At 36.7% G+C, this 15,240-nt stretch overlaps 1 protein-coding gene across 2 annotated transcripts in view; it reads right to left on the minus strand.

Annotated features, from left to right (window-relative positions):
- Positions 1–15,240, minus strand: part of CEP290 (centrosomal protein 290) — a 103,306-nt gene that overhangs the window by 5,190 nt on the left and 82,876 nt on the right. For both annotated transcript variants that reach the window (XM_082849407.1, XM_082849408.1), the window contains exons 43-49: positions 13,855–13,978; positions 9,353–9,487; positions 7,871–7,957; positions 7,020–7,184; positions 6,381–6,503; positions 4,189–4,361; positions 878–1,019 (exon numbers count right to left, since the gene is read on the minus strand). In XM_082849407.1, coding sequence (XP_082705533.1) covers positions 878–1,019; positions 4,189–4,361; positions 6,381–6,503; positions 7,020–7,184; positions 7,871–7,957; positions 9,353–9,487; positions 13,855–13,978 — 949 coding nt within the window. The remainder of the gene's footprint in view (positions 1–877; positions 1,020–4,188; positions 4,362–6,380; positions 6,504–7,019; positions 7,185–7,870; positions 7,958–9,352; positions 9,488–13,854; positions 13,979–15,240) is intronic.

Below are 15,240 nucleotides of genomic sequence, written 5' to 3' on the forward strand. Positions count from 1 at the left end.
GGGGAAGACAAACAGTGAGCATGTGATGTGACTTGATAACACTTCAAGATGGTGGGAAGGGCTATTAAGAAAAATAACCTAGGGTAAGAGGACAGAGTGATGGAAAGTAGTATAGGTTTGGGAGGGTCTGAGGAGCTTGCATTTAAGCAGAGACATGAAGTGCAGAGGTGAGCTATGAGAATATTTGGGTAAACAGTATTCTAAACAAGGGAAACAAAAGCAAGGCCCAGAAGTTTGGATGAGTTTGGTTTTCCCGAGGATTGAAAGAATGTCAGCGTGGCTAGAGCACTATGAGTGCTGGAGAAAGTAAAGGTGAGGCTAGAGAGGAAACCAGATGCCATACCATGTAGGTCTTTGCAGGCTATGAAAAGAACTTTAGGATTTTGTTCTGGGGTAATGGGAACCACTGGAAGATTCTAAGGATGAGACTGCTATGATTTGCTTTATACCTTTAAAAGGATTACTTGGCAACTATGTGGAAAATAGGTCAGGGATAAGGAGAAGGTGAAACAAGGCAAGAGCGGAAGCAGGGAGACCAGTTAGGAAATTACTGCTATTCAGGTGTGAGAGAATAGCTTAGACTAGACTGGCAGTGTTGGAGGTGCTGAGACATCATCAGATTTGGGATACATCTGAAATAGAGCTGACAGGATTTAATGAAAAAGACACGGGGTATGAGTGAAAAGAAAGGAGTCTATGATCCAAGGTTTTTGACTTAAACAAATAGGTGAATGGTGGGGCCATTCACTTAGATGGAACTTGTAGGAGAGGAATTAGTCCAGAGTTCATTTTTACCTACATAAGACAATGAATGCCGAGGGGTGGTTTGAAATACGATGCATTATTTTATCACATAAAGAAAAATGACATTACTTGCCTGTTGCTCAAGATCTTCCGTGTATTTCTTAACTTTTTGTTCCCTCTCTGTTGCTTGTCTTACAAGCTGTTTAAGATCAGTAAGGCTTTTAGTTTTGTTGGCAATATCAGTTTCCAATTCTTTCAACTTGGTTTCATACATTCTAAAAGTATAAAGAAAAAAAATGGTGTAGACGTGGAAAATAATTTCTCTAATTCATTTAAAAGCTAGTTCAAGTTACTGCACTAAAAATAAAGAATATCTTATTATACTGTGTCTTCTAGTCAAATCTTTTCCTACATATTTACTTAGCATTAGGTGACAGCAAGGGATAAGTACCCCTAATTAACAGGCCAATTAAATAGAGGATTTAGATGTTTCCCAAAGTTATAACAAGGATGGAACCTGAATTTTACCACTGTCAAAGATTAAAATCAATACCTTTTTCAATCACAAATAGAAATTAAATTCATAAGAATATAAAATTCTGTATTATTGAATATTCTTAGGAATATACTTAGAGATAACAAACTAAAGCATTTAATACACACACACACACACACACACACACATATACACACACGTAGGAGGTATCCAGGTAGAGCAAAACCAAAAGAACACTGCTGGGAGAGGGAAAAGAATGTGTAAAAGCAGGGGTAAGAAAAATGGCATAAGATGCGGGAGGGATGAAGCTTGTAAAAATCTAAATAGATTTGTAAATTTTCAAGAAATGATCAATAGTTCAAAAAAAAAATCCAGACTCCAAAAGAAACTTCTAAAACACTGAGCCAAAATGGCTTTACAAACCCATCATACCACCTTAAAGGAGACAATGCTTATAACATTCAAATTTTTTCAGAGAAAAGGAAAGAAGGAACACTTTGGCAACAAAATCAGGTAAGGACAGGATAAAGAAGGAAAATTATTATCTCAGTATTACAACAAAATAATACAATTATTATCAAAGAGCTTGTGATAAACCTTAGGAACCTAGATTAGAAGGCAACGTTCTTAACCTGACAAAAGCCATCGAAGTGGTGCAATATCTGAAGCTCACTCTGTCATTCAATTCCCAGCTCTAAATGCCACCCGGTCAGAGAGGCCTTCTCTGACCACCCTATCTAAAACAGCTCCTGCATCACCCCGGCCTGTCTCAGCAGTCAGTACTATAAAGCTGGATGTGGAATAGATGTTATCAGTTTGTTGAATAAATAACAGAGCAACTATAAAGATTTCAGTGTGAACATAATGGTTAATGGGTACCAAAAGATTATCTCCAAACCACTTTACCAAACTGGGTGTCTAATCCCATCTGCAGACTTTAGCAATTTTTTTGGTGGATTTAGAGAGGCTTGAGGCCAAAGATCAGAATTAGCCTTCTGTCAAGTGGATTCTACTAGGACTTAGTTGTTTTAAAAAATGCTTACTGAAGGCCTACTCTATACTCAGTTATCTGTACAGTTCTCAGATGAAAAACACATAAATGATCTAAAGGGCAAAGTCATTTTCAGTTATGGTTAAATCTCATCACCCCTTCAAATATTTATAAACTTTATAAACCCTTTTCACATTAATAATCTTTTCTGCAGCCCCAAAGAGCCCTTTTTTAGAAAAGAAGAGGACAGGGATTATCATTTCCACAGCTTTAAAAAACCTTAAATTCACAGAAGAACTGTAATTTACTTAAGGGCATAGTGAGAAATAGGTATTTCTAAGCCCTGGAAGCTACCTGGCTCTCTGAAGGAACCTAGTCAAAGCAGGCCTTTTAGAAATACATCTAGGGCTTCCCTGGTGGCGCAGTGGTTGAGAGTCTGCCTGCCGATGCAGGGGACACGGGTTTGTGCCCCGGTCTGGGAAGATCCCATATGCCGCGGAGCAGCTGGGCTCGTGAGCCATGGCCGCTGAGCCTGCGCGTCCAGAGCCTGTGCTCCACAATGGGAGAGGCCACAACAGTGAGAGGCCCGCATACCGCAAAAAAAAAACATAAAGCAGAGTCTGGCATGCAGCAGGTACTGAGTAAATACCTGCTGGATAAATACATCTCGAAGCAACTCAAAATTCTTTGAGTCCACGTGTGATTGTAGAAGGAAATAAAGGGCCAACCAGGAAATCAACTGATAGGGATGCTGGTTGAGAGCCTCTGCTGGAGTCCAAGCAGGCAAAAGAAGACCCCTTCTCCCCTTTATACTATCACACATATTATTTCATTTAGCCCTCACACCAGCCCTCTGACAGAATTAAGAAACAGTTATGGGGGAAGAGTAGATTCTGAGTACTCTCAGTATGATGTTGGGACAGGAACCAAGGACCCTTCTCCAAGACTGCCTGGCCACCTGGGCCTTCTAATCTACCTGCAAAACCTTTCTCTTTTCTCCTTAGACTTGTCTGACAGGGTCAAGTGAGTGCAACAGGCCCACTATGGGACCTGCTGTAGCCTCACAGCGCTAAGATTGCCATCCCAGCTGTAGTGATGGTGACTGCCAATCCACATCAAGTCCATTCTAAGCAGCAGGTAGATATCCAAGGGGATACTGAGATGCACAGACAGAAGGAACTCTAGGAATATGGTAAAATAAAGATATGTTTGCCTTCTGAAATGGGGCCAGTAGATGTCAAGAACACCCCTTCATACAGGATGACTTTATTGGGACAGGACATGGGCAGGATGTCACTGGTCTCTGGCTTCTACATATACTCCTTGAAGCAGCTGCTTAACGTTGGAAGTGAGAATGACACCAAAGCCTTTTACTGACTCATCGGAGTTATGATGAACCACCTCTGGGGACAGTGACAATGAACATATGAATGTTTACTAGTGAATTCCTATCACCTCTTTCATAGCCACAAAGTTGATTTGACAGGCAGGAATTCCACATACTTTCAGAAAAGGCTCAAGGGATGGGAGAAAATCAAGTGCCAGAAAGCAGAGGCCAGTAAGACATTAAAACTGTTTGCTGAATTCATCTGTTGAGGCTATTTGAAGAGCAAGATGCCCAGAACATAACTCCAAAATTGCAGTTGTAGCTGGAGAAAAGCAGCACCCGGGAGAAGCTGGGCACCATCAGTCCAGGCTCATGGCTGACAGCAGCTTCACGATGCCTACCCAGCTCCAACACCCTTAGCCCAGCCCCAGCTCTCCTCTGTCCCATGCCGACACCCCAATTAGTTAAATATTTTAAGGAAGAAAAAGTGAGGATCATGTTAAAACAAACAACCAAACAGTTCTTTATGAAAGAACTAAGTGAATCACAATACTGTCATATTCTTTAAAAACAATAATGGCAGAATTAGAGCTCATTAAACTGTGCAAATTTTAAACTGTTTGTTCCTACCTTGTAACAACAATTGATTTCCATCTCTTGCTGTCAGCACCTTCAAGCTGTGGACCTCTACTTTCTGCCAACAGTAATCTCTTACCAGTCTCTTCTAGTTGAACTGTCATCTTCTCATTTAATATCTCCAAATTATTCTTAGCTATCCGTAATTTTTCTGCAGCTTCAGTTTCCTATCATTAAAAGCTAATTAGTATATTATGCCAAAATGTAATATTGTTCTCATGGATATAGTATATTCAAAATTATCAATCACTACAAACTAGAAAGAAAATAACCTGGAGTTCTAAATGCTGATTAAAATTCCAACAAAAATCCAATGTTTCTTTTACTCTAAAACAGCAATATGGCCATAATAATTAGAACAGATCATGTAAATGAGGTTAGAAAAATACATTTACAATATTTTACTCTAGTGGTTACTTTAAATTTGTCACATTTGTAATAGTTAGAGAAAATGGGATAGTTTATGTCTTTAGATTTTTTTCATCATTCACTGAGTATTTTAATTTCAATACCATTACCCAAACATAATTTTTCTAAGTATTTAAATAAATTCATAAGGTACATATATCCAGTTAATTAGTTAATGGGATTAGATTTCAAGTTGTTTTAAAATGCCGTGGGGGAAATGTCTTTAGATTTTTAAAAGATGTTTTGACTTTTTAGTACCTGAGAGACATAACTGTAAGTATAAACTATGTGTAATTACCACAGATTATTTCCACTATTAAACATCCACATTCACAGCACAGTATCACTCTGGCCTCACAATACATTCATATACCACTGTAACTAGTTTAAAAATATAATTGCAATTTATTCACTGGATCATCCATATAAATAACAACACCTATTTTTCTGGGGCAAGGAATATATTTTGCCACTTAAATAGAAAGGAATCTTACTGTTTAACAAAATAGTTTCATATACTCTTTTTTTTTTTTTTGCGGTATGCTGGCCTCTCACTGCTGTGGCCTCTCCCGTTGCAGAGCACAGGCTCCGGACGCGCAGGCTCAGCGGCCATGGCTCACGGGCCCAGGCACTGCGCGGCATGTGGGATCTTCCCGGACCGGGGCAAGTACCCGCATCCCCTGCATCGGCAGGCGGACTCTCAACCACTGCGCCACCAGGGAAGCACCATATACTCTTTACTGTACATCAAGCATTATTCTAAGACATGTGCATAAATATTAACTTATTTAAAGCCTGTAGCAGCTCTGTGAAATATACTCAATATTCCCAGTTTTACAGATGAGGAAATTGAGAGGAGAGGGAATAGTAGATTCCCCTAGCTCCCACAGTTAAGAAGTAATAAAGCAGGCTTCCCTGGTGGCGCAGTGGTTAAGAATCCACCTGCCTATGCAGGGGACACGGGTTCAAGCCCTGGTCCAGGAAGATCCCACATGCCACGGAGCAACTAAGCCCATGAGCCACAACTACTGAGCCTGCTCTCTAGAGCCCACGAGCCACAACTACTGAGCCCACGCGCCACATCTACTGAAGTCCACGCGCTCTAGAGCCTGTGCTCTGCAACAAGAGAAGCCACCGCAATGAAAAGCCCGCGCACCACAACAAAGAGTAGCCCCCGCTCACTGCAACTAGAGAAAGCCCGCGCACAGCAACAAAGACCGAACACAGCCAAAAATAAGTAAATTTATTTTTAAAAAAAAAAGAAGTAATAAAGCTAGAATTTGAATACTGGCTATGTGGCTTCTACATTATACTGCCTCTGAATTTATTAATTTTTTATTTTCAATGTTCCTCATAGTGAAAGGATGGTGGGCATAAAAACACAATTCCTGGATGAATTGGGAGATTGGGATTGACATATATACACTAATATGTATAAAATAGATAACTAATGAGAACCTGCTGTATAGCACAGGGAACTCTTACTCAGTGCTCTGTGGTGACCTAAATGGGAAGGAAATCCAAAAAAGAGGGGATATATGTACACATATAGCTGCTTCACTTCGCTGTACAGCAGAAATTAACATAACATTGTAAAGCAACTATACTCCAATTAAAAAATAAATAAATAAAAACCAAACAAAACAAAACAGCACAATTCCTAAATCTCTTAATACCTACTCTGAGTAGGTACTCTCATCAACTTTTTCATTCTGTTTTCCCAAAATGTAGCAGTTAATTAACATAAAAATAAGTATAGTCAATAATGAAAGCCATACTTTTTTAAGTTCTTTACGAAGCCTTTCATTTTCAGCAACAATTTTCTCTGTGCCTTTGGTCTTGGATTCATAGTGCATGCTCAACTGACGTCCAAAATGAACTCTGAGTTTTTCTGATTCAGCCTAGTAATTAAAAAAACCCTACATTATCAAAACAAGGAAATTAACGATGATCTTGTAAACTCATAAAACTTAGTTTAATGTGGTTTTAGAGACCATATTTGATATAATTAGAATTAAATTCTTCCCTTTAATACTGGTCATCTAGAGTAGAGGTTCCCAATCTTGGCTTAGAATGAGCTGATGACTTTAAAAAAGAATCACAATACCAATGGTAGGACCAATCCCAAAATAATCTGATCAATCTCAAAATTGGGGGCTTAGGCAGATGTATTTTTGAAAATAGATACAGTTAATTATTTTATGCTGCCAGATTGAGAAGCAATGGTCTGGAAATAATAAAATGACCAAGTGGTGCTACTCTAACTACTCTTAGCCTTGTCTCCAACATTTTTTTTTCTGTATGTGTAAAATATCTACTGCATCCATTAAAGCCACTTTATACACTATATTTTAAATTGTCTTTAAAAATTATATCAGTAAAACATTCTGTACAAATGACCACATTAAGAATATTACCTTCAGTTTTTCGTTTTCCATTTCAATATTAGCCATTTTTTCACTGGTTAACATTCCTGATGCTTTTTTCAGCTGTTCATTTTCCCTTTGGACTTTTTCAACTACTTTTTTCATTAAACCAATGGTTTTTTCTAGTTCTGGGATTGTCTTTCCACTTCTACCAGACTAGGAAAAAATGTTAACTTTTTATTTAATCAAATATTTTAGAGAGTATAACATAAAGTACCAAGAATATAAGAGGTTTATTATTAAACTCATTGTTGATTCCTAACATTTGAAGCCAAGGCTTGTACAACTTCAACTCGTTATAATAACCCTGTGAAAGAGGAATTACCCTTACTTTGCATATAAGAAAATCAAGACTCAGAGAATTTGATATTCCTAAAGTCATGCAGCTAATAAGTAACACCTTAAACCCTAGTATACTGGAAAGAACATTAGTATAGTAGCATTATAACTAGGAAGCTGCCATGGATATCATAAAAAAATAATTATAAAATGTTAGAATCAGACCAAGGAGCAGTTAGCGGTTACCTCAATGAACAGATGGAAGATTCCTGGAAGTTAAATGTTTTCAAGGTGTAGAGGGATATGCAATGAAAAAAGAGATGGTATAGAGTCCAAGTGGGATAAAAAGCATGTAAGATGAGACAGATGATAAAATACATTAACTTGAGACAGAGAAAGCTTAATGATGTTTTACATTATAGATGCAGTGGAATAAAATTGAAACTAGAGGCACTAGTAAAGGCATATCAATACTGTTATGACATATCCAAACTTTTTTTTTCATTTCCAGCTTATCACTTCTGAAGCCAAAACAAACATATGGCATATTCTCACATACTCACCCCTCTAACGTGGCCAAGTTTCCTCTCTACTTCTGCTTTTTCTTTCTTAAGAAATTCACACATTTCCTTCAAATCCCTTACCTGATTCTAAAAAATTAAAGAAAACATGTAACAATTTAACATAGCTATAGCCATTGAAAAGGAAAGGCAAACAATTCATCTGAACTACCAGTCTCTTCAACTGTATAGCTGAATTAAACAAGTGGGTCTTTACACCAATGAGGAGGATTTTGAACCATGACATATGCTGAGTTAATACAACAGCATTTTGTATATGAATTTCAAGAAATATCTCCTGCATTATTGCCTTAGTATACAATAGAAATTTGAGTTTAGAACTCCTGATTTCAACTCTCCCAGAGACTACATATGTAGAACCTTACCCACATAGTACAGAGAAAGAGACAACTGATCTTCTGACACTGGTTCTAAGTGTAAAAATCAGAATGAGAGAAGCAGGATATAGCTTAATTATACTGTTACCAGTGGAATTAACAGATTGCTGATATTCTAAGTTAAAAAACACAAATGAAACAGTCAGTCAAGAGAAAAGGACTCCCTTAAATAGGATAAGATTTGGAAAACCAAAAATAAACTTATTATAAACATCAAAATAAATTTCTAAAAGAGACAATTATCCTAAAATATTTCAATTTAAAGACTATATTTTTAGAGCTATCCTAATATTTTAAAGTGTGACAACTGTTAATTAAATACACCAACCATCATCTTGCCACATACATGACATTTGAACTTGCTATTTCTGTTGCCTGGAACTCTTTTTCTAGTATCTGTATGACCTACTTCCTTACCTGTCCCCTAGCTCTCTGCTAAAATATCACTTTATTAACGAAGCCTCCCCTTACTACCCTATTTTAAAGAGCAATCCCATATTCAGTTGACCCTTGAACAATGTGGAGGTATAACTTATAGTTGGTCCTCTATATCTGCAGTTCCTTTGCATCCGTGGGTTCAACCAACCACAGAAAAGGCAGTACAGCAGTATCTACTACTGAAAAATATCCCCATGTAAGTGGACCCTCGCAGTTCAAGGGTCAGCTATACCCCTATGCAACACACACATACACACACACACACACACACACACACACACACACACACACACACACACACACCCTTCACACTAACTGTGCTTTTTCTTCTTAGCATTTTAACATCAGCTGACATACTACATATTGACTTGCTTACCTATTATGAGCCTTCCCTTACTGGAATGTAAGCTCTACAAGTGCAAGAATTTTTTTGATTGCTGTTTACCAGCACCTAGAAGAGTACCTCACACAAAAAAGGCCCTCAACAAATAACTGTTAAATGAGCAAATGTAGAAAGTATAACACTACCATGATATTTTATGAATATGAGTTTCTGACTTCTTCATAAGCTAACATGGTAAACATAACAATTAAGTAGGGAGAAAAAGGCATTAGATTTCCTAACTATAATAAAGAATATTAAATTTACCTTTAATCTTGGCAAATCTTTATTTGCTTGTTCAAGCTGAAATTTTAATTCAATATTTTCAGATGACAACTTCAAGTTTTCCCTCTGGAGCTCCTGTTCTCTTTGATAATGATCATCTGACTCTATTCCTGAAGTCTTCAGGAAAATGAAGTTAGGAATATTTTTAAGGTGTAACAAATAAAAGCTACGCTGAAACACTACGCTGAAAGGGAACATTTTTCCTCAAAGGAATGAGAAAATTGGAGAGCTCTAGAGAAAACAACCATAAACGAACAAACAAACTCACATGAGAAAAGGTAATCAGTCTGTTGTAATTAATACAGAAAGCAAAGTCAGTGTGATTTAATAATGTCCACACATATAATGCCTCCATATATACTCTCATAATGACTAAACGAATTTGTAGTGGTCCTTCCATCCAAAAATAAAGTACTGTTACCTGTTACAGATTGTCTCATGCCCCAACCCCTACCCAGCCCCAAATTCATATGTGAAGTCCTAACTCTCAGTACCTCAGAATGACCTTATTTGAGGATAGGGCCTTTTCAGAGATAACTAAGTTAAAACAGGGTCATTAGGGTGGGCCTTAATCCAACAAGGTCTGATGTTCTTATACCAAAGGGAAATGTGAACATACAGACATACATAGAAGGGAGACACTGTAGAGACGGGGAGAAGCTAGCCATCTATGAGCCAAGGAGAGAGGCCTGGAACAGATCCTTCCCCCAAGGCCTAAAGAAGCAATCAACTCTGCCGATACCTTGATTTTGGACTTCCGCCTTTCAGAAGTGAGAGAATACATTTCTGTTGTTTAAGCCATCAACTCCGTGGTGTTTTGTTACGGTGGCCCTAGCAAACAAATCTACAAGCCTACAAAAAGTGCCTCAATTCCTCCTCCTTTAGAAAGCTATTCATCATTCCTTGAGCTAAAGTAATCACTCCCTCCTCTGAAATCCAGTAACACTTTATTTGCATTTCTTTTGGCATGAATCCACCTTGGGTTATTATTTATGTTCAATTTCAGTTCTCATTCTAAGCTATAGATTATTTGAAAGAGAAATCTGTGCTTGGTTACTTTTTCCTATAAAGTGGGTAGAATACCCCTTACCCTCATAAACTTGTTAAGAGCATTATATGAGATAATTTTGTGAAAGCACTCAGAACAGCTTTAGTTTTTTTCTCCCCCATTCCATTCTCTATTGGCTTGATTGACGATCAACTCAATAACTCCACAGACATTATGATGATTATCATATTATTATATAATGTATTTATATATTACACATTACATTATTATTAAAGTATAATATTCTATAAATACATTTATTATACATGGCTCTGTAACATCCTTTTAGTTAGCAGTAGGTTAAATACATTCTGACATATTCACCATTAGGTTAAAAAAAAAGTAAAAAAAAGAAAAAGTTTTCTTAGGTAAAACGCAGTAAAAGTAAAGAAATTAGAAAATAGGAGACAGAAATGTAAAGAAATTCTGGGCTGACCTTTTATTCTGACCTGAGGGCATACACTGCATGTATCTACCTGATTTCTAACTGTTTGAGGGAATGTGTGTGTGTATGAACATATACAGTGGCAAGAAAAAGAAGACGGACATATTTCATGGTGTCAGTAAACTATAGCAATATGTTCCTACTTATTCTCTGTCAGATAACCCAAGTATACATTCTGATTCTACTACTATTAAGGTTAACCCTAGGCAAATCATGCCACTTGCAACATCCTCTGTTTTTTGTTGTTTTTGTTTTTTTTGCGGTACGTGGGCCTCTCCCGTTGCGGACCCCAGGCTCCGGACGCGCAGGCTCAGCGGCCATGGCTCACGGGCCCAGCCGCTCCGCGGCACGTGGGAATCTTCCCAGACCGGGGCACGAACCCATGTCCCCTGCATCGGCAGGCGGACTCTCAACCACCAGGGAAGCCCCCGGGTCCTCTGTTTTTGCATCTTACAAATGAAGGCACTAGACAGGATGATTTTTAAGGTCTCTTCAGACATGGAAATCTATAGTTCCCTATCCCTGAGCTCTTCTGTCTCCCTTACTTCACCTCTTCAGTCTATGATAGCTATTTAATAAGTGATAATAAGTACCCCTAACTGATAGATATAAAATGTACTAAATTTCATTCACAGAAGAGAATAATTCTATCTGATGATATTACATGAACTGCTGAATGTTTTCAACAGTTCTCCTCACTAAAATATGGATGCAATTCTTTGTGTAAGTGAATGTGGATCATTTTTTTCCTCCTATTCTCAGAAAACAAAACTAAAAGTATTAGTTGAGATTGTCCAAATTTTTGGAAAATAAATTCTAGTGAAACTTCTATAAAAGTAAAATAAATAACATTCTTGTGTAATCAATTTTGGGGGGACTTCCAAATTGCTCTATAGAAGAAGAATCCTGTTAAAAGGTATACACTGCCAAAAGTCAAATTCTTAGTGGATGAGAGTTAGTGATAACACACAGTGGAAGTCTCAAATTCTCAATTACTTATTATCAAGTGAAAAAAAGAAGCATTATGTACCTGGATAAGGAAACGAAATAAGAATTAAGACATTTTCATCCATTTTCTCTTAATTTAAATGTCTGATTTAATGAGAATGAGGACTTAGGTGACTAGAATATCTGAAGTGGAAAGGAATGAATGAATGAATGAATGCTATTTGATTTCAACTGGGAACAAACTTCTTATTCTGTTGAATAAATTGACCAAACTTAGTGTGTGTATGTAGAAAGTTCATAAACTGTAGAATCAGACCTCCATTTAAATCCTGGTTCTGCATCTTCTTGATCACTAGAGATGTTACTTATTCTCCAAGCTTCCCACATAAAGTAGAAATAATTCTCTGCAGAGTATTGTGAAAACTATACCTAGGCAATACATGTAAGCTTCCTTTTCTCATTATAAAAAAGTATCTGTTACAAGGCAAAAAGACCATTAAAGGAACTTGCTATATATGTTAGAATGTTACACAGCATCATAACAGATTTTTACTGATATTATTCATTGTCGTGAAATTTTACTCGCAGTGAGATTTTTACAGCATGCTGAAGTAGGAATTTCTAAGGCAAAACGAACTCATCTAAAGTGCCTTATTTTCGTTATTCTGTTACCTAATCTAATACTTGGTAAAACAGTGAGTACTAATGGTAATACCAATACCAATGGTAAAACAGTGAGTACTAAAATGAATCGGGAAATGTACAACCACTAAGTTTTTGTAGGAACTAGTCAAATATTAGGGTTTAAGGAGAAGTTTATTAACAATTAATATTCTTTACAAATCCTACACAATTTGTTTCCATTTGCACCATATATGTACACCACTTGCTATGAGAAAACTCAGCCAAGAGAGAAATAAAGGACTGCCATGTACTCAAACCTGGGACGCTTCATTTCTTGGCTGGACTGACACATCAGTTTCAGAGTTTGCCTGTGCATCCTCCTCAGCACACTGCCTCACTGCAGCAGCACTTGTGGCGTAACCACAGTCCTCCCCAGCAGATTCTTCTGGATCCATGTGGTTGTTGTGACTCACATCTTCAGCTATGTGTCCCTTTTCTTTCTCATTCTTGCCTAGCTCATTCTCTTCCTTGTTTTTAGATTCCTGTTTATTATTTTCACAACAGTCTTGATTAATTTTTTCAACTTTACAATCTGGTTCCTTTTCAAAATTGGAGTTAAAATCCGTCAAGGTACCATTAGTTGACCTAAATGGACTTGATTTATTATTTGGTCTTGACTCAGATTTATTTAACTCCGTAGGATCTACAATATCTTCTGCTTTGTGTTTTTCTTCATTACTGTAACACTGTAGAATATTCCTAGGTACCTGATGATATAAGTTGTCCCTAACATCTATTCCTTTCCTATTTTTAATTCTGAGTACTGTTATGGGTTTTTTTTGGTTCCTGTGTAAATTGTTCTTTTTGTGAAAAATATTATGCCTGTATTTATTAACACTGGTAGCAAGAGGAGAAAGCGTAGCTGCATCACATAACAGATTCTGCTTGAAGCAGACGAAAGAGAAGAAACAGGAAAAGAAAAGGAAAAAAAAATAATAAAAATATACACATGAATGTTTTAAAATAAGATACAACAAATAATTCTACATTAATGAGACTTTATAAAGAAAAATGAGAAATGTATCACATATTTGAATGGAAATAATGTTATAACATACCTTCCTATTTTATCTAACTATATGTTCTTGTCACAGCAAAACTCATAACTACATTTAAAAATCTCCAGAAATCATTTGTAATGATATTTTATGCAAAGCATAAGAATCATAAGTTTACCATTATTATGTAAAAAGGATTATAGAAGTTAACATACATCATTACCTAGTAAAAATAAAAGTTGGATTTATTGCATTAATATGAATGAGAAGGATCTACTGTTTTTAGCTAGCTAAAGGTAGAAGTTGCTTTCACTTTTAAACTTTAGAATACAAAAAATGAAAAGAAAAGATGTGCACTTACTGAAGGCCTAGAATATGCATCCTTTGAAAACTGTTTTTCTAAAGCATGAAGTTTTTCTTGGAGGTATTTATTTTGTAAACGTAAATCTTCTATAACAGAATCTCGAGGAAGAGCCTGATGGGTCCTATGAACAACAATCACAGACTCTTTACTGTTCAAACTTCCAACTTTTTACTGTTTTATCATATTAAAAAATAGAAAAAAATATTTTAACACTGTATTTCTTTTAAATTCTACAAAACTTGAAAACTTTACAAAATTAAATTAAAACATGACTATATTATAAACTGATCCTCTACAGAGGATTCACGGCTGGCCTCCTTTAAACTATGAATTAAAAAGGGTATTTTGATTTTAAAAAAATACATTAATATATGTAAAGAACATGCATCTATTTTGGGGACTGTGTAAAATAGCTGAATAAAAATACCTACTATTTTTAAAACATTATATAATAATTTCATAACATCCATGCACTTCTCAAGATGGTCAAGCATTTTATAAGGTTCTTAGTGGAGCCAGATAATAATCTATTTCTTCAATCTATACTACTCACCTGCATGGCCTACAAGGCCCTCCGCTATCTGGCACAAGCACACCTGTTCAGCACATTTGTCCAGGACTCTTCCCTTACTTTGGCAAATAAATCCACTCTTACCCACACATGAAAGATTCACTCCTGCCACTATGTCTCTGCTAGGGTTCTGCTTTCTCGGAATGTCCCTTCCACCTTTAAAATCTAGATCTGATTCATAAAATTCGGAAATTCACATTTGAACTGAGAAGACAAGTTCAATCTCTTTTATAAAGTCTTCTCCAATTACTTCAGCCTCCACAGATTCATATTAGAAAAACAGCTATTAACGAAATTGAGTCATTTGTAGTGAGGTGGATGGACCTAGAGTCTGTCATACAGAGTGAAGTAAGTCAGAAAGAGAAAAACAAATACCGTATGCTAACACATATATATGGAATCTGAAAAAAAACAAAAGGTTCTGAAGAACCTAGGGGCAAGATGGGAATAAAGACACAGACCTACTAGAGAATGGACTTGAGGATGTGGGGAGGGGGAAGGGTAAGCTGTGACAAAGTGAGAGAATGGCATGGACATATATACACTACCAAACGTAAAATAGCTAGCTAGTGGGAAGCAGCCGCATAGCACAGGGAGATCAGCTCCATGCTTTGTGACCACCTAGAGGGGTGGGATAGGGAGGGTGGGAGGGAGGGAGACGCAAGAGGGAAGAGATATGGGAATATATGTATATGTATAACTGATTCACTTTGTTATAAAGCAGAAACTAACACACCATTGTAAAGTAATTATACTCCAATAAAGATGTTTAAAAAAAGCTATTAAATATCTAAAAGTATTAGAAGGTTTCA

The sequence above is a fragment of the Leucopleurus acutus genome, assembly GCF_964270905.1.
Source record: "Leucopleurus acutus genome assembly, chromosome: 11".
NCBI classification, from domain to species: domain Eukaryota; kingdom Metazoa; phylum Chordata; class Mammalia; order Artiodactyla; family Delphinidae; genus Leucopleurus; species Leucopleurus acutus.